General features: G+C 45.3%; 1 protein-coding gene across 1 annotated transcript in view; it reads right to left on the bottom strand.

Annotated features, from left to right (window-relative positions):
• Positions 1–15,674: 15,674 nt before the first annotated feature.
• Positions 15,675–19,474, bottom strand: part of SORBS2 (sorbin and SH3 domain containing 2) — a 149,268-nt gene continuing 145,468 nt past the window's right edge. Inside the window, exons 29-30 of the mRNA XM_090258554.1 lie at positions 19,235–19,341; positions 15,675–17,797 (exon numbers count right to left, since the gene is read on the bottom strand). Coding sequence (XP_090114680.1) covers positions 17,736–17,797; positions 19,235–19,341 — 169 coding nt within the window. The 3' untranslated portion in view covers positions 15,675–17,735. The remainder of the gene's footprint in view (positions 17,798–19,234; positions 19,342–19,474) is intronic.

Raw genomic sequence — 19,474 nt, 5'->3', positions numbered from 1 at the left:
ATATGTCTTCAAGGACATAATGGAATTACAGAATTTTTAAACATCTCTGCCGGGTGTCTTTTACGTTCATTGTTTCGATTATTAGCAACCCTGAGGCTTGCAGACAGACTGCCCTTGAAGGATCAGAGCTCACCAAAGTTTCATTCTTTCCACTCAATTACTGAAGCTTAGCGTATTTCAGTTTTGCTCTTTTAGGATCTCACATGATCTGGCCTCCCAAAATGGTACCAAATCTAGCCTTCCTCTTGGGCTTCTCCATGGTTTCTCTCCAGTAAGCCCTGTGATGCGGTCCAGCCCCATGTTGCCTGCTGTTTCCATGCCTACGAGCCCTGTTTTCCCCGCTGGCTGTTCTCGGGCTGGCAGGAATGAACTGATTGAACTCCAGAAACATTTTAAACTTCCTGAAAGCTTCCATGGCTGGGGGGCGCTCCTACAAACCCTCTGCAGCGTTCTGTTTTAAGGTCAAGGTTGCTGCTTTCTTTACAACGGTCCTGACTTCCTATAGTTCTGTACTGGAAGTGCAGCATCCATCAGAGGTTCTGCATCTGTTGATGAAAAGCCTGTCTTCCCACGGCCCCTCCTTCCTAGTCCCCCTTGAATACCTTCATCTCCAGCTGCATTATTTCGATCATTTCGGCCTCCAGAACTTTTACCTGTTCTGGATGAACATGGACTCCTTGAACTGCCTTGTGGTAGTTTCCCAGGACGTGTGACATTGAAACCTAAAAATAGCCTGATGAAGCCCAAAGCATTCTCCAAGGAAAGAAAATCGAGTAACGTAACTGGAGTATTCTTGGTTATCTTGCGGATATCCTTGTGACAAGATGTCTCCAAACGGCGCTGAGATCATTCCTAGTCGCCTCTTAATCTGTTGGCAGCGGGCTTCTGAAAGCTTCTTGAGATTCTTTTTCTCCCCAAGCCAAAGGCCGGCATTTTGAAAGTTCCCATATTGGATTGTCATCCTGACCTTCACGAGTAACTTTGCAAGGTTCATTTCCCTTTCTTTCCACATTTCAGGCTTGGTTGGGGGGGGGGGGGCGGGGGGCAGGGCTCTGCTTTTTCGCAGCGGTTGCTAAGAAAGCATCCTCTCTGTTTATAGGCCCCTAACACATGGTGACAGCTGAGGGACAAACACACGCACTGTTTGCCGGAGGGTGGAAGGGAGCCAGCAGCCAGCCGCCCCAGGCACCGGCGCGCACAACGAGGCCTTTGAGAGGGCAGCCTGGCATTCTGCTCCCACCGAGCGCCTGAAATGACGTTAAAAGGCCTTTGCCTCGTGCCTTCACCGACAAGTGTGTTTCCAGAGATCGGCCAGGATTGTGTAACTCGATAGGGTTGGAAAAGGACACAGTCTTTTCTTTCTCAAAGACGCTTTTGCTGATCAGGAGCCAAAGCTTAGCATGATTTCTGTTTTCAGAACATTGTTCTTTGTCCCTTGGGTCACAGGTCAGAGGTCCCAAACCAGTAAAGGGAAGCCAGGAGTGTGTCACCCATGTTCACCTTTCCTGCCCCTTTGTTTGCGGGCATTTGCTCCCGACCTCGTTGCCCCAGGGCGGGATGGTGCTGACTGGGCTGGAGTTAGGGAAGTATTATGTGTCGAGAAGAGAAAATCAAGGTGTCTTTCTATCTAACACTGGTATATAGTCGGGTATGTGAGTTCTTTAGTTCATACTTATGCTATAGAACAGAGAAGGAAAACTCTGACTCCAAAAAACCTCCGCTGCCTTGTGGCATACCTCTTCAGGGGAAAGGCTAAGGGAGTAAACCCCGACAGAAAATCTGGAGCCGGAGTCCCTAAGGCGGTTTGACGTTGTAGTCAACACCGGCAACTCCTGCGGCGCACCTGAAGCCAAGCTGTATTGACTCCGTCTTTCCCTTGGACCCTTCAGCTGCGAAGAGAGGGGGGGTCTGCTGCTTGGGCAACAGCAGACCCTCCATATCACCCTGCCCAGGCTCTGTAGCTTCAGCTTCACTGGAGAGGACACTCCAGCGTCATCGCAAGATGTCGATTCAACACGGGAGGAGACAGATACCGTGTCACTCCCGAGTCGGACTGCACAGCCATTCTCGGCGGTGCAGATAGACTCTTAAGAAGCTACACCATCGTCTCTCGAGACGGACGGCTGCCGACGACGACTTATGCTATAGAAGTACTGCTACCTGGGATACAAAGGAAGGCCCTGAGGTGACGTTTTTAGAAAAGGAAGCCTCATGGAAGTGGCCAAGTGTGTGGGCTGCAGAGAGAGGGCAGAGTGGCTGTGGCTGGTGGCAGGGACGGTGACGGCAGCCCTAGCCGGTGGGCACTGTGATTATCCCCATTTACAAGGACCCAGGGCATGGATACCTCGTCCCTAACCCGTGGAAAATGGTGGAGCTGTGGGCTGGCGCCAGGCAGTTAGAGAACCGCCCGCTGGTGTTTCAAAGCCTCAGCTTTTGTTCTGCATCTTCTTGTTGGACCAGCAGCACTTCCGGTTCTAGGGGCGCCACCCTGAGAAAGCTTCTTCACCCACTTACTTGCAAAAGTATCTTGCTTGCCTCTCCTTGTCTTCCCCTAAGGAATGTGTGCGTAGACTCCTGAACTGACTTCGGGGTCAAAGATTTAATGTTAATTTTTCCTCCCAAGTCAGGACACAGTACAAAATCTGAACTTTGCAGCTCAGCACCCCTACTTCACATTTTCTTTTTTTAACGCAGACACGCCTGCATTTCTTCCGCCTGGGCTCTAACACATGTCAGAAAGCAGACTCAGGCACATGGTGTCAGGGGACCAAGCCGTCATCAGGGGAGAAAAATCTGAGTTCCTGCTGGAGGGGTTCCCATCCCGTTGGAGAGCGGAGCCACGTATATGTGAACTGAAAACTGATTGAGCCGGGCTTGCCCTTGCCTTCAGGGTGAAATGGCAGCTCCTTGCCAGCGAGGCTGCCCCTTGCCTTGTCCTCCTGACGGGAGAGTCCGCAAACGTGGTTCCTTCTGCGGAAACAGCGGTTGTGAGCATCGGCTCCGAATCGGCCTGTGTGCATTCAGACCACAGCGCCATCATTTACTAGAAACTTCTAGCATAAAGTTTCTGTTTTACTAACTGAGATGATCACACCATACTTTATGCATTTATTTAAAAACCAAGTTGAGGGGAAAAAAATAAAACAAACTTGAAGAGAAGAATACCGGGACTGACTAAGTTTCCATAAACAGCAGACAACTTAAAATTGATGGGGGCTGAATAGAGACTTCCTTTTCATTGTACTTCAGTTTGTACTTATGATTATTTAATAAAACTTGCCTTTTATTACTTTAAATGACAAATCTAGCTCATTAGGAATAAGAAGCCTTCTATTACTTTTGATATGTATCAAGCGTATTGTTATGATCTGAAGGGAGCGTTGGCTAGCTCCTCCCCTGGGCAGAGGGGGAGGGTGGGATTTATAACTCATGAGAGTGGCCCCTGCATGTCCAGTTATAACACAGCCCACGAAGGCTCCACTGGCAGCCCGAGTCACTTGTGATAAGAGCACAGAGCAAGCAGTGGTGGGAAGGAGTGACTTATTGAAGAAGGGGTTACAGAGGAAATAACATTTTAGCTGAATTTTGAAGGATTTCTTCAGCCGCTCAGAATATATTGTTGAAGCTCTGGCCAGGTGGCTCAGTTGGTTAGTGTGTTGTCCCACTAGGCCCAGGTCGTGGGTTCGATGCCTGGTCAGGGCACATACAAGAAGCAACCAAGGAATGTGTAGATAGGTGGAACAGCAAATCGAAGCGATGTTTCTCTGTCTGTCTCTGCTGTAAAATCAATCAGAAGAACTATTGAATGCCTACTGTATGGTAGACTCTGTGGCAGGTGCAGGTGCACGGTGGGGACAACGGGCCCAGGCCCACCCTCAGAGTGACTCTGAGGTGCTGAGAGGCATTGGCAGGAGGAGGCTGCCGTGGGCAGTGATCCGGGTGGACGGAGGCAGTGTCAGGCTCAGGTGTCAGCAGCAAGGGGAGCCGGCACCTGCCAAGAGTCCAGTTGGGGCCAGTTGTCATCAGGGGACTGACCCAGAGCCCGGTGTTGTCAGGTCACCACCGCCCCACCATTGCAAGGAGGATCCGTAAGGTGTCCCCTGTACCCAGACCAACGTGGGAAGGATGAAGGAAGGGGAGAAACAATCTGTTATTGCGTGGACTTTAAGCTTAGGGAATCTTTACCCAAAGTAACTTGTGTTAAATCAGGGACAGCGGAGATACTATTGGTTGCTAAATTTGAGCTAACAAATTTTTACTGCCGTCCAACAGGGGGGTAGTTCATAGGGCAGTGGGGTTGGTTACATAGAATATGATGATCCCATTTGTATGAAATATCTACATCCAGCAAATGCACAGAGACAGGCAGTAGATTAGAGGTTGCCGGGGTGAGAGGGAAGGGGGGTTGAGGGGTGACTGCTAATAGGGATGCGGGTTCTTTTTGGGGTGACAAAGGTGTTCTAGAATTAGATAGTGGTGACGGTATACAACTATGTGAAAATACTAAAAGTAACTGTACCTTTTAAAAGGCCATGGTATATGGATGATGTCTCAGTGAAAACTATAAGAAAAATGCTGGGTTGGTGAAAGAAAACGAGGGAACTATGGTTTTCTTCACACACCTGAGTAGTAGCAGGGGTAAAGTCCACGCTGTATGATGATCGTTAATCAAACATTGATATTCTGAACATTCTAATCCCATACCATATCGGAGAACAGCCTATACGTAGCTTTACATTATTTCTATCAAAATAATACATTTCATTAAAAAGCTCAACCGGTAATCAGAATTCAACTCAATTACCACTTGAAGCAAAACATACTTAGATAATTATGCAAAAAGAAAGCAATACAAAAGGTGTATAAACTCAATGTGAGTTGATACAGGTCAATTCAAATACTTTCGGTTAAGTCAGGGTTTTACATTTGATTTCTTTCATACTTTGAAAATGATAAATGATAAATGTTATTTTCTACATCAGAGTACTTGTTAAAAACATGCATTTTACTTAATGCTGTTAAATATATTTATTTAGTATACATTTTTGAGTTTCAAACTTTTTCTTCCCTTACCTTTAAGTCTATTTATATTGTGATAACAGAAATCTTGCATGTGGAAAATACATTGCCGTCATTCCAGCTTAAGAACAGGACTGAAAATGGCCATTTCTTGGACTGATTTTATCATCCCTACAGTTGACTTGGCTTAGAGCCTCATCGCTGTCATGGGCTCCACCATTTCCTTGTTTCCAAAAGCCAGCCAGGGGCCGAGACTCACGTATTTTATTTTATTTTTGTCACCTTTCCCATTGGTGCTCCACTGCCGCTGCCCTGATTCCGACCGTCATTCCCCCCACCGGGACCCGGGTCGCCTCCGGCTCCTGGGCTTCCCTCTGGCTTCTCTGACAGCCTCCAGAGTCATCTTGCTCAGGTGTCACGCTGCCTGGTGGCTTCCCCCACGCAGCGTCACAGTGTTTTCTTTGGCTGAGTCATCATCTCTTCCATACGTTGGCTTCCAGTATTTCCTTCTTGTCTTAATTCTACTTTGTGCCAGCTAGAAAATTTACACCTTGAGAGGCCTTTTTAGAAGAATCTTTCTTTTGTTTTTTGAAAGATTTTATTTATTTATCTTGAGAGAGAGGGGAAGGGAGGGAGAAAGAAAGGGAGAGAAACATCGATGTGAAAGAGAAACCAGGAATGGAACCGGCAACCCCTTTGCCTTGCGGGACCACACCCAACCACCTGGGCCACACCAGTCAAGGCTCTTCTGTTTTATTTTTATTTTTGAAGCTCTTCTATCATTCACTGTTCATTTTTCCTGTGGAGTGAAAATAATCCCTGTCACCTGCTGGAAATCCTTTCAGGAACAGGATGGTAGAGACATGAACTATGAACATTTGTGTTTTGATGGTTTATCTTGGTCTCCCACAAGTTTTATGCCCATGGCAAGAAGATCATGTGTACTGTAATTATTTCTCTCTGAAGCAATTTGAATATATAGAAAAATATCACATATCACACATGAACTAGCCAGGACATTTTAATTCTTAGCTCTCTAATTTTCTTTATATTTTGAACTGGTTTCTCCTCGCTCCCCTCATTAAGTTTTGGCATCCTCCAAGTTCCTGTTTAAGGCCTTCTTCCCTCTCTCCTGGTCTCTCTGTTTTGTCTACTTGTAGAGTTAGGCTTACTTTTTCTTAACTTTATAATGTAGATAAAGTTGTGAAACTTTTTTTTTTTTTGCTTTCTTTTTTTGTGTCAAAACTTTGTTTCTTCTGCCCTTGGTATTTATTTAAATATGATTTTCATAGGACAAATGCCAAGAGGAAGACCAAGGTAATATTAAATATTAATATTTTGTGATTCAAAAACAGAATGATGTCAGCTACTGTCTTGTAAACTATTCCTTGAGAAAGGCTTCCTACTTCCCTGTATCAAATTAATAACTGATCACAGAGGGCTCTGTTCAGAGAAGAGACCCCCTGCATAATTAGCTTGAACCGGAGGAGGGGAGTAGGGTCTAGTGAGAGTAAAGAAACGCCGGGCCATGTTTTGTCCTTAGAGATGGCGGAGAGGTGGAGAAGGAGAGAGAGAATGAAGAGTATGGGGTGTCTCTTGATGTCCTCTCTGGAGGCCTAAGATTTTAGGTGAACCTACTTCTAGAGCAGCCCGGACCTCAGCCAGCTCAGCACACGCTGGGGAAAGCAGTGAGGTCAGGCAGCCAATGGGCTTTGGAGTTTCGCGTTTCCAGGCCACCCTTGTCCTTCCCTAACGGGGCTGCTGGATTGAGAAGAGAGGGATCTACAGGGAGCCCATGATGGCACGCGAGCTGATCCCTCGATCTCTCCTGCGGCAGAGGCTGGGGGAAGGAGGACCTGGCCGGTGTTCAGGAGCCCGCGGCCGGCAGGAGCTAATGAGAGGCCAAGCCAGCCAGGAGGCCATCCTCCTGACCCTCAACCAAGGGAGATCAGATCGCCAATTAGACCATCCTCAGATTTCAGCCCTGAAGGTCAGGAGACGCCCAGGCGGCAAGGGACTTGGCCCTGGAGACCAGAAGAAGTAGATGACATCCTGCCCAAGATCCCAGATCTTTTCCACTACCAAGAGGATGTTAAACTCTCACTCACCTGGGAACTGTCTTAGGAAGGACACGCACAGAGAGGGGGAGGCTGTTCTGAAAGACCAAGTGTTTTTCACCCTGATGAGTGATTCTTTCCTAATATGAGCGCTTAACTCTTTGGAATGGACTATATGAAGACAGGATTAGAGATTTAGTTACTTTTATGTATATATGGACATAATATACAAATATGTATATGCTTATATTTTTCCATGAATCATTTAAAAATGAATACACAGTATTTCAGAGTAAAAGTGCCTCAGTTTACTTAATCATTCTCTTATTAGATATTGTTTTTAAACAATTATTTGATGTCAGAAATACCTGGCAATATATATTTGTAGCTAAGTATTTGAACACATTAATAATTATTTCTGCGAATAAATTTACAGAATAAGCATATAAATAACTGTATAGAGTGAATATGAAGAATAAATATATAGGAATGGCATTGCTAGATCAATGAATATAGAACATTTAAAATTTTTGGTTATGAATGTCAAATTCTCATCCAAAAATTCTGTCAATTTACATTCTCATAAAAACAATATGGAGACGACATTTTGCATGTTTCCAATTTGCTTGGTGAAAACTTACGATTCATTTTATTTTATTTTTCATTCCTGGGGTTGTATAATTATTTAGATGCTTAGTAGTTCTATGTTTCTTTTATTTTTCTCTTAAAAAAAAATAGTCTCTCATGCCCTTGGCTTTGTGCTGTACTTGACCGGCCCCCGCCATGCGGGAGACCGAGCTTACTGTCTGGCCCCGTTCCCACCCTGGTGCAGGGTTGCTAGCCTTAGACCCAGGGCTTATGAACTTCCATCTTTGAGATGCATATCCAGTGGTCTCTCAGTCTGCTGGAATTTTTCACAAATTATCTCCCATAATTATTTCATGGACAGAAATAGAAGGATCTTGATGATTCAGCTCATTTCCTAACGAAGAGATGGACTGTCCATTCTAGTCACTTCTCAATGTCACGACTGTGGCGTTCCGGGCTCTGCCGTGCCAGCCTTTACTCCTATTCTCGTTGTATACCCATTGTCCCTCGGTCCTGCTGGGGTTTTCTGCCGTCTCTCTCATGGGCTGGACCTCTGTGTGGGGACATCAGTGCAGCTGATGACTAGCAGCGCTCTATCCGGTTTTTCTGCACTGTTTTCTTCCCCGTTCTTGCTTCCAGCTCTGCTTTTAGGTCATTTCCTTCTTGTGTACGGATTAGCTTACTCTGAAAAATGACAGTGCTGTTTGATACAGTACAGTAAGTCCTTTAAAAGTCATACTGATTTAAAATATATTTGTAAGTGCTGTGTTCTGATTGTCCTTTTTAAATACCTGGGCTATGAAATTTGGCAGTGCAGCCCGAGGAGTACCTAATAAGTAAAATCAAATGTTTGATCTTACTTAGAATCAGCCAAAATGGCAACTTCAGAAAGAAAAGAAGGGCAGAGGACTAGCCTTTATTAAGTGACAACTTCATGTCAGATTCTGCTTGTTTATTTGATCTCATTTACTCCTCAGATAACCTTATGCGATTTTTTAAAAAAATTGTGCTCATTTTATAAGCTAACTGAAGTTGTCACCAGGTCAAAGGCAGATTCTTTAGAATCCTAAATGAGTCTGAATTTGAAAAATATGCTTTTTATACTGTTTTATAGGACCCGTGCTGGTGAAGCAAAAGCATTCACTCTTTTACCCTTTTCTTTTTCTGGCAAACTCTGAATTCCAGAACGGTCCTTCGATAATACGTTATTATCAGCACCCGCATCCAGGTAAAAAAGGAGGCTTAGACACACTTGGACGTGAAGTTTGTGCCATGTTCCTCGTTGTTGTCTTAAGTCTTTCGTTTCAGGGAAACACGTCTCCTGAGGGATGATTATTCACGACCGCATTTAGAACGTAGACCGTCTCATCTGTGCATGATCAGTGTTGAGAAGTATGCTGTGGTTTTCATCCAGCTGTCTAGCAATTTGTCTTTGATAATGAAAGAAATACCAGGCCCACTAATCCTTGGGCAGATGTCTGCTAAGATTGTTGTCCTGGCGTCTGACAGCTGACCGAGGCTTCCCTCTGCGTGTCGAGGGGTGTGGGTCTGCATAGCCCCCGCTCTGGGGTCATGAGCATTCTGAGATTCCTCCGTTAGGAGACAGAAGGAGAGGAAGAGAGTGAGGGAGAAGGAGAGAAGGTGATATTTTTAGAGGCCTCATTATAAATACTTGGAACACATAGTCCCAGGGTTTTTCACAGGGATTATGTCAAAGGTCAGCTTGCTGGTTCCAGCTCATTTCTGTCAACCGTTAACTATCTTGCTTTGCTGAAGGGTTTGGAGAAAAAGAAATGCCGTTAATTTTAAGGAGAAACCTGTGCTATCGGCAAACCCGAGGAGCTAACAAATGCTTAGTTTGTACGGGAGCAGCCGTTGAAACAGATAGTCTTATTAAAAACACACTTTACCAATCTTGAGTCACTAAGGTGAGCTCAGTGAAATTATCAAAGAAGTCCCGTCTTTCTGTGTCAACAGCTGAGTCTCAGCCCCCAGTGGTGATGTGGGTGTTGTCAGGAATCTTCAAGCCAGAATGCCTTGAATGCCAAGTTTGGGTGGAATTTTGGTGTTGATATCACAGTCCTTGTATCAATGCTCATCTTCAGAATAAAACAGTGGCAATGGCTCAAATATAGGCTAGTGTCTTTGAGCAATGACAGCAAAAAGGTGATACGGGTTGGTGTTGCATTATAGACCCGATAAAATCAGTGTTTATGCCAATTCAATTTTGAGACCAATTTTACATGCTATGATTAAGGAATAATGATTACAGAAGAGATGTACTGATTCCTTACCATGGTGTCCAAGGAAATTTTCCCAGGATAGGTATTATTTGTACATTTTGAGCTTATACCTCCTCATGGGCTTACCAGTATTTGCATTCTGTGGAAGAACAGTGATGTTTTATGATGATCCAATTAACAACAACTTCTGATATTATTAGCTTTCATTTTCTGCCTTTTCATACTGTAACACTGCCCATAAAGACACACACACACACACACACACACGTGGTGTGGACAAAAGTAGGTTTATAGTTGTTCGCATGTCAAATAATACAATAATTGATAAATAATGGTACAAGAATAAACTCTCACATACTCACAACTGTAACCCTACATATATACATGTATCACACACACACACACACACACACACACACACGGTGGCCAGTGCTGACCCAGGGTTTCAGTGCCGTCCTCTGTCCCTTTTGGAAGGGAAATGACAGATTGCTGACACCTTCTCGGAGGGCCCCTCTGCTTGTGTGTTTGAGATGACTTCTGAAAGCAAATGACTGAGAACAGATGGGGAGACAGAGCAGCTCAAATTGTCCGGCCTTAGGGGTGAGGTGCCAGCTGGAGCTGCCAGGTCTGAGGGCGCGAGGCATGACCTGAGGAGACCCAGGTGTCCTTTGCTGTTTCTCTCCTGGCCCCAGCACACCCCCGCCCGGCTCCCCCTGCCACTTTGTGCAGTTAGAATTTAGAAATGTGCCTCTTGTGGGCGGGGTAGCTGTCATAGAAGCAGCCCTTGCAAAACTTGGGGACCCAGAGTTCTGAGGGTTAAGAAGAGAATAATCTAGAAATCGCCGGGGTCTGTTGAGACGTGACAAGCTTTGGATGGCTTCTGTAGACCCACACGGAAAGCTTCTGCCGCCAACGTGAGCTCAGCAAATGTGCCAAAAGGAGATGCCGCTTCAAAACCTGCTTTATATTCTAACCCTTCTGCAAAGTGTTGTCCACTGACCTAAGGCTCCCTGAAGTATTTGATTACTGAAACTTCCCAACTCACTGGAGGTCCTCAGCAGGCTCTGATTAATGTGCAAACATGGAAGACAGCGGAGAAAGTTAAGGTCACACACAAGGACTCATGTCCCTAGAGCCTCTGCTGTAGGTGGATTGATGGTGGGGTGTCCTCGTCTATGCAAGTAAGGGCCTAATTAACAGTGAGTCAGAAGATCTTGCTGGAGTTTTACTCACTGGGGCCTAGAATTAAAAAGAGATTTTAGTGTTGACGCTATTACCGATGTCCCCCATTTTCCAGCTCTTTCCCCCCTCCACCAAGCTCCCCAACTCTGGCTTTCACCCCATTGTTGTCTGTCTCCATGGACTTTGCATATATGACTCTATGTTCTTTGGCTAATCTCTTCCAGTCCTCCTAACCCCTCCCCTCTGAGACCCGTCCTTCTGTTTCATGTGTCCACGCCTCTGGCTGTATGCTGTTCATTAGTTTATTTTGTTCATTAGATTCCACGTATGAGTGAGATCATATCGTCTTTGTCTTTCTCTGACTGCCTTATTTCGCTTAGCATAACAATCTCCAGGTCCATCCATGCTCTTTTTTGCTGCTGCATAGTACTCCATTGTGTAAATGTACCACCGTTTTTGTGTCCACTCACCTACTGATGGGCACGTGGGCTCTTTCTAGACCTTGGCTATTGTGGTTTTTTTTCCTTACTCTATTGAACTTTTCTTACCTTACTGTTATCTTCTGTTGGGGTAGCTCCATGGGTATGTGCGTGTGTGTACAGGGGAGAGGGGTGAAGGGTAGGACTACTCAACAGTTGCCCTGTTCTGTCTGGATTCAATGCTCGTACGCTTTGCTAACCCCCAGGATGGTTTGGATGTTGCGCCCAATGGCTCTGTGTTCACACACTTCTCGATTTAACATCTCTCTTCTGTTAGTCACTCCTTAGCTGGAAAAATGCCTAATGCATGATGCCTTATGGTGCAGAGATAATAAATACTATTTTTTTCTCTCTGTCTTTTCTTCCTCTATCAGTTCCTCAGATTGCAACATTATGAGTGGTAATGGCGATTTCTGTCTCTTGGTTTTGAATTAATTGCATTTCCATGAGCCCTGCGAATTGACTTCTATAAACTTTGATGGTGTCAGCTTGACTTGAAAACATGATTTAGTCACTACTTATTTATCTATTTGAGAATTTTTGTAAGTTTATTTGAGCCAAACTGATAACATACACCAGGGAGCAAGATATCAAATGCTCTGTCTGCAGGTTATAAATATTAAGTACAGGTCATAAAATACTGTGTTCAGTGTGATCCCACATTTGCCTGCATGTTACACACACACATACACACTTACGTGCATATGCAGAAAAACACTCTGAAAGGATATGTTCCAAAGTGTACTCTTTACTGTAAAAAACAGGACTCCTAGTCTTTCTCTATTTTGCAGTTTTTCCTACAATCTGTTGCTTGTCATTAAAAATGCTTTAAAAGTCATTCTCAAGCTTTCTGTGATATCAGTGCAAGATCTGACACCCACCCACTGGTGTTGTTAATGGTAACTTATTTAAATGGTTGATTTGAAATGGCACTTATTTTTGGAAAACTTTGGGTCAACTGAGTCACCCATCATATTTTAGGGAAATGAGTGAAACAAGAAACCTCGGAGGAACAGGTGAAGACTTACTAGGCCGAGGTCTGCCTTGTCCTGAAAGGTTTTTGGGTCAGGATATATGTATGCGCATGAGCTCAGATGGAACGTTCCTGAGCTACGGAGGGGCTGAATTTAGCAGTGAGCTAAGGCTCCTCGCCGCTGAGTGAGTCACCCAGCAGAGAATGGCCAGTGTCTCTCTCCTGGGGCCTTGGAGATTGAACAGATAGCTGCTGAGCACACGGTGTTCCTAGAGCACCCTGGGCTTGCCTGTCTCCAAGGGACTCCACGTTACCAGGCACTGGCCAAAGCCGCCGCCAGCTGCCTCACTGCGTCACCGCCAGCAGCCTCCAGGGCCTTCATGAGTCACAGCGCACCCACAAGCTTGGTTAGAACAGGTCAGCAATTGAGATTGTATCATCGTGGGTCACAGTATGCTTTTAAACACCAAAGTTAGCTTTCCTTGGGGAAACACTATTGTATTGGGTTGAGCATCACCCCCTTGCCATCCCGGGCACAGCAAGACGCTGCCGTGAGGGGGTGGCTGCTCATGACGGGGGGAGTGTGAGGACGGTGGCGAGGGCAGGAGGGAGGTGGTACAGCCGCTCACTGGGGAGCGCAGCCTCATCCGTCGCGCGCTCGGCACCGAGAGGTTTGCAAGAAAGAGGACGGACGTGGGGGAGAGACACTCGGATTCTGAATCCAGCTCCATTCGCATGTTCTGTGATGACCTCGGGGCCTCAGCTTTCTCATCTGTAAAGTGGGAATGAAGCGGATCCCCTTTTCGATTTGGTGTGAGGAGACAGGCAAGGAATGTGTGTAAAATAACAATTTGATATACAACAAAATTTCAGTATTCCTTTCCCTCTAGTGAGTTTCCGGGTCAGTTGCTGACAATGAGCATAGACCAGGGGTTCACAGGATTTTTTTTTTTTTTGCCTAAAGTGACAGATAGTAAATAGTATTTTAGGTTTTGTGGGCTGGGGGGCAAAATTGAGGATATTATGTACATACGTCCATAACAAAGGAAGTCATAAATTACACCAATTTGTTGATATTCAAAATGTACTAATAATAGGGTAAAGTTGTTCTAATGTAGATAGATCTACCAGTGGGGAAAAAAGGGGTTCTTTTGCTAGGGAGACATTTCACTTAACTGGGGTTCAAAGTTAGCATTCCCAATATCAAATCGATGCCAGTGTTCTTCTGTATAAGCCATTCTTAACTTGCAGGCTGTAAGAAAACAGGTAGCAGGCTGAAGTTGGTCCACAGGCCAAAGCTGACCAGTTCCTGTAGACTGCTCATTAACAACGCCAGTCTGCTTGTGCTCCGACCCAGCCACCCACGATGACTGGCATCATAACTGGTCCATAAACAACAGTCGGAGGCCTATAACCTGGAAAGGAAGATGATTAAATCTTCAAATAAATGGGCCCTTGGAAGCTGACAGAGTGCATAGTGTATTTGACCACATGACTCTTTAAAGAATCTCTCTTTTTGCGGCTGAAATCTGGAAAACTGTAGGAAGAAATGATCAGGCCTCATAAACTGGCCCCCTGGTCGGAGATACGAAGCAATGAATGAGGCCGTCCCTCAGACAGGGACTTCCTGCCCTCCATCACCTGAGAAACGGACGTCCCTGTTTTCAGTGAGGACATAGTTACAGGGAGGATTAAAACTTGGCACATAAAATAGCAGACGTGTCCCTTCCCGGTGACACTTCTCTGACCTGCCTGGCCAGTTGTGCACAGATGTGAGCAGGTGGAAGCGGATGAACAGTGACAGTGATTTATCGTCCTCAGTGTAGCATTCACAACGGTGGATCCCGTTCCACGTCCCAAGGCAGCTTTCAGCGACATGAATGAGATGCAGTAAGTAGTTTTGGGTGTGTAATGATGAGCATGCACCGGCATAAAACCAGGGAAAACAGGTTATTAAGCATCAACCCTGAAGCGAAAATAACCTCATAATTCCGTATTCAGCCCAGAGTCCCAGCATGGTGGATGAGGCACAGGGCCGGCAGGCCACCGCGGCGATGGCTGTCCTGGACCCCACAGCAGCGCCCAGCGGCTCTGAGAACTTGGGCCCACCACCACGCCGGCGCCCAGGCCTGGGAGGGTGCTGTGGCTGGCCCTCATACAGAGAAGCATAAGCAGTTCATTCTCAGGCGGGACCAGGAAATCTAGATCTTGCTGCATGTGTTTCAAAACCCCAGACGTTCATTTTTAGAGTCCAGATTAGTTCACGACAGGGCCCCATGGAGAGAGAACTGGGAAGCGGCCTCTGGGTTCACAGATATGCACCTCGCAGCTGATCCGATTTAGGTTTCCATAGATGAATTGCCCCACAGTGCCCCAATGAAAACAGGAGCAGGAGAATATGGGCATGGTCTTCCCGCAAAGGAAATACTAATATATGTGTGTGCTAGTGAACATGGAACGCTGGTCCACAGTGGAATTTCTCCAGTGGAACAGGGTGGATCAGGGCAAGTGGTAAGGTTAAGCCACGTCACAAGACATCTTTGATAACCAAACTGCCTACAGAGGAACGTCCCTGTTTCTGAGTATGTGCGCAACAGATGTGGAACAGGATTGAAACACAAGGAGCCAAAGGGACCCAGGTGTCGCAGAAAGAGTCCAGGGAGCACTAGCCAGCTCTGTGCTATTTGTGTGAGAAGAAGCAATGAGACCCAACTGCCGCGCATAATTTGAAATTCATTGAAAGCTTGTGGGCCTGGCATGAGGCTAACATACTGATGGGGATAAGGCATTTTAGGGCAAGGATTTAAAATTTTAAGATAGTTGAATTGGGAAAGTGCTCACACCCTCTTGTCATTAACTTCTCCTTGGGGAAACAAAAGCTGTTTATGAAGCAGAAATATTTTAATGTGCTGTTTTAGCTGAAGAGCAGTTTTTAGCTAAAGTGTGTTTAGTAAGGGAGTTTTGGGGGTGGGTTTAAAAAGTATTTCCTCTCTGAGCTGATGCATACACATTTTTTTCCCATTGCTATGTCTAGAGAACACTGAGCAAATGCATTTTCTCTTAAGTTTATCTAACTAATTGGGATGAAACACACACTTTGTTTCAGGATAAATGTCAATAAGAAAGACCGAAGTAAACTTCCAAGCAAAATTTATTAGATGTCTATTCAAGAAAAACACAATGACCTTTGCTTGTAAGAATTCAAAGTCAATTACCTGAGAGCCAGGTATGAATATTTTTCCTTTTAAAATCAGGTACAGAGAGTAGAAACAGTAATTTTTCTTAAATATGACAGGCAACAGATACTGAAGTCTTTTCTCGTAAATGGCATGGAAGATAATTACTCATTTATCAGCGAAGCTGCATGCATTTGACCTAATTTCAAACCCAAGGCCTTTAAAATATAAAGCTGATTGTGAACTTGACAGTATTCAAGGTAGGCTACTCAAAGATGTTTCTTTACCTTCTTCCTACGGAAATTCCTCTGTACTCGGTATTTATGTACATTTCAGTTTGGCTGCTAAGATCTTTCAAGTTTACAAACTTTTTCATAAATGCTGTTTTATAGAATCACAATATCAAGGCGTGCTTATGATCTGTGGGATATGTCAAAGATAGTCTTTAGCTTAGTTTAAGTGAAGGATAAAGACGAAATTAGGAAATTCCCTTGTTTTCTCAACAACTAAATAGTCTGTACAAAAAAAGAGCAAACATATGTACAAAATTCTAGAGTCTACACAGATCGTGAAAAGGTCAATCACTGTCCACAGAAGAAATATCATAAAAAGTTTTATCTATAAGGTGCTCAAGATCCAAATATGAATAATTCTTATGCAAAGTCATAAGAAATACAAAGCTAGTTCTCAGGGTGTGTGTGTGTGACTCAGGCACTGTTAACCATGTCAAATCTTTCAGGTCCCAATATTGTAAATTTCTACTTCAGGGCAGAAAATATAACCTGAAGGATTTAACATTGCCTCTAAAAAGTGCCTAATGTAGTCCAAGGAAAAATTGTGCACACACCAGGAAAATCAGGCTCAACATATTCCTGTCCTCAAATGTAGCCAGGATTCTGAGTTCCATAGAAGAAAAATAATTATTATAGTAAAAATAATTGTATTGATCATAATCCTTGCTAAAACCAGCCTTACTACTTGTGATGCTTCTAAAGTACTCTATTTCTATAAAATAACGTGTGGGATTCTTTTACATTTCCATAAACTGTACGGCATATCATATGGATTGTCTGTTCTACCATCACCAATGTGTATGTGAACACACAGTGAAATCTTACCTATGAATATTGCTTACGGATACTTTCAAGTGTCTATGTTAGAATAATTTTTTGCACCTCTCACTAACACTGCTTTTATTTAAATTTTATCAGATAAATAAAACACTAAGAGCTCATTGTTCATGATGCTGATTATTACATTTTAATATAAAATAGCAACGCAACTTTACAACACAATTTCTTTTGTAGTCTAGCTAAACCGCTTATAGTCTCATGATTGTTACCAAAAGCTCTTATTCACTTACTGTTTGTACTTCTAAAAAGTACAAAAGAATTGCAGAAAAAAAGACCGCTATTGAAAACGCACATTCAATCGACAAAAATCACACTCGTCCGGGTGAACTGTCCTACTCTTGCTTTAGGGTTTGTAATCACTGTGCATATGACAACATGTGAGTGCAGGCAAACGGTAGCTGAAGTACAGTTGTCAGATCGTGTAAACGAGGACACTAGGCAAACTCGTGGAAACAACATACACTGCCAAGCTAAGGGCGTGAAAACGCACACCACGGTATTGAGTAATAAACCGGCTTCCGGTCGCCTGATGGGGGGGACATACTCCAAAGGGGGCCGGGGAGCCTCCTTGAGACACTTTCATCTTCGGCCTCAAACAGGTAACGCCTTTCAGGTGCGATGACTTCCTTCCTGATCCCGAACGGGCAGGCTCCTCGGGCGGGCGCCAAGGCAGGACTGCGCGCTTTCAGACGGAGCCAGCCCGCCTTCTCCCCGCGGCTCGGCTCGGGCGGTCGCTTTGCTGGTGGTTTGGTGGCAGGTGGGGACGTGATGGTGGTGACTTCTATTGGGAACCGTAAGGCATGACAGCGGGAGGCCTGCGGGGACCTTGGAGGCAAGGTTTGCCGATGTGGTGCCAAGCGCAGCATGGACGGGAGGGAGGGGGCGTCACAGCCTCTTGACGTAGTTCCCGGGGAAGGTACCGAAGAATTTGGTCCTCCGTGAGGTTCCTGCGAATGGAAGCAATGCGTGAAAGGGGGGTGAGGGCAACGGAACGTCAGTCCATGTGCGCGCGCTTGAACGCTCCTCCTGCCCACAGCCTCGCTGCGGGGGCCCGCCCGGTGGGGTCTGGAGAAGAGGACCCCCTTGGAGCCGCTCGGGGGGTAGCCCACGGCTCTCTGTGCTGCCGCCCAGCTTCGCAGCGTTTTAGGGGTAATCGCTCCGCTGCCATCGCACCAGGCTGAACGGAAAAGCTCAGCCTCTCACCCTGAGGGAGCCCATTCTGCTGGGCAGGTGGGTGTTTAAGCATAAACTCTCGTATCTCAACACAGGCGTCACAGGGAGGCAGCAGGGGAACCCTGTCACCATCCACAGGATTCGCGTACAAAGAGCGCTGTCAGAGTCCTTAACGAAACATAGAAAATTAGAGGGATTTACTAAGTCACCAAGGGAAGGAAAGATAAGCCACTGTTTGTGGACATGGGCTCTACCACGAGTGAAACCAAGTGCACAGTGGCCATCGATAGGATTGCCTTTGGTTTCGAAGAACATAATTCCTTGGAACGTTTTGTAACAGTTGGTGCACTAAATGAATTCATCCTTAGGATTTCCAGCTCAAATAGAGTGAATAGAGTTGCGCTCTGGAACTTCACATCCGGTTTGGTGACTGCCTTTCTCTGTCCCTGTGTAGGTGAAGCCACTTGAGTTCTATTCTAACTGGTGAGTTCATAGAAACAGAGGCAGTGGCTCGTGGCTGCCACGTGGCTGTGGTCCTTTGATCATTTCCTTACCCACTTCTTGGTTGTGGAAAGTCCTCAGTCCCTAATCTGTCATCTCCTCCAGCCTCCTAGGCCCTTTCCTGTGTGTCCTGGTGTTTAAGACTCCTGTCTGCAAATGCCCTCTGACAACCTCTAGTCTTCTTTCAGACGACAAGAATGAGGTTGTCTTTCTAGTGGGCAGAAGGGAACTTCCGTCCACTTCCCCCACAAATGAAAGCTAAGGCGACTCCCTGGACTTCTAGGTGACTGCAGCAGATCTGGTACACGGGTGAGTTGTTCACAGGACCTTGTTCTCTACAGTTGCTCCTCGTTCCTGACAACTGACATACTCCATGGAACAGAGGATTCGTATTTCTTATCTAGGGAACATTTTGGGTGGTGTTCTTAGATCTCAGTCTTCCCTGATTGGCGCTGTGTAAGGAAATTTTCACCTCCCAGTTGAATGGGACTAAAGCTATCAGAAAATCACCTTGACCCAAAGCAGTCAATACTAAGCTACATTAAAAATGCAATTGCCTTGGGATAACATGGTGCCTATGACTGTGTGAAAGAGCAAAAGTATTATGAAGTCAAAGAAGCCTGATTGTCACGTCAGACCGTGCATGCAAGGCAGTGAACACAAGTGCGTGTGAAGTGCCCACATGTGTCTGAAAGGAAGTGTACACGTACCCACAAACCATCCGTCATCACATTTTTCCAGCACATCGATGATATCGCTTTCTCTGAGCTCCAGCTCGTCTTCATTCCTAGGAGTGTAGTTATACAAGGCCTGGAACCTTCAACAGGACAAATGGACGTGTTTAAGAAAAACATCCTTACACCTTTGCAAAACTACAGAAGTTACACGATGTTAATTTTACTTTTTAACATTTCTATTCTTATTAGCGCTTTATAATTAGGTGACATAAG

The sequence above is a fragment of the Furipterus horrens genome, unplaced genomic scaffold (assembly GCF_987537825.1).
Source record: "Furipterus horrens unplaced genomic scaffold, mFurHor1.1.pri manual_scaffold_12, whole genome shotgun sequence".
NCBI lineage: Eukaryota > Metazoa > Chordata > Mammalia > Chiroptera > Furipteridae > Furipterus > Furipterus horrens.
This window is presented reverse-complemented; position numbering and strand designations above follow the sequence as displayed.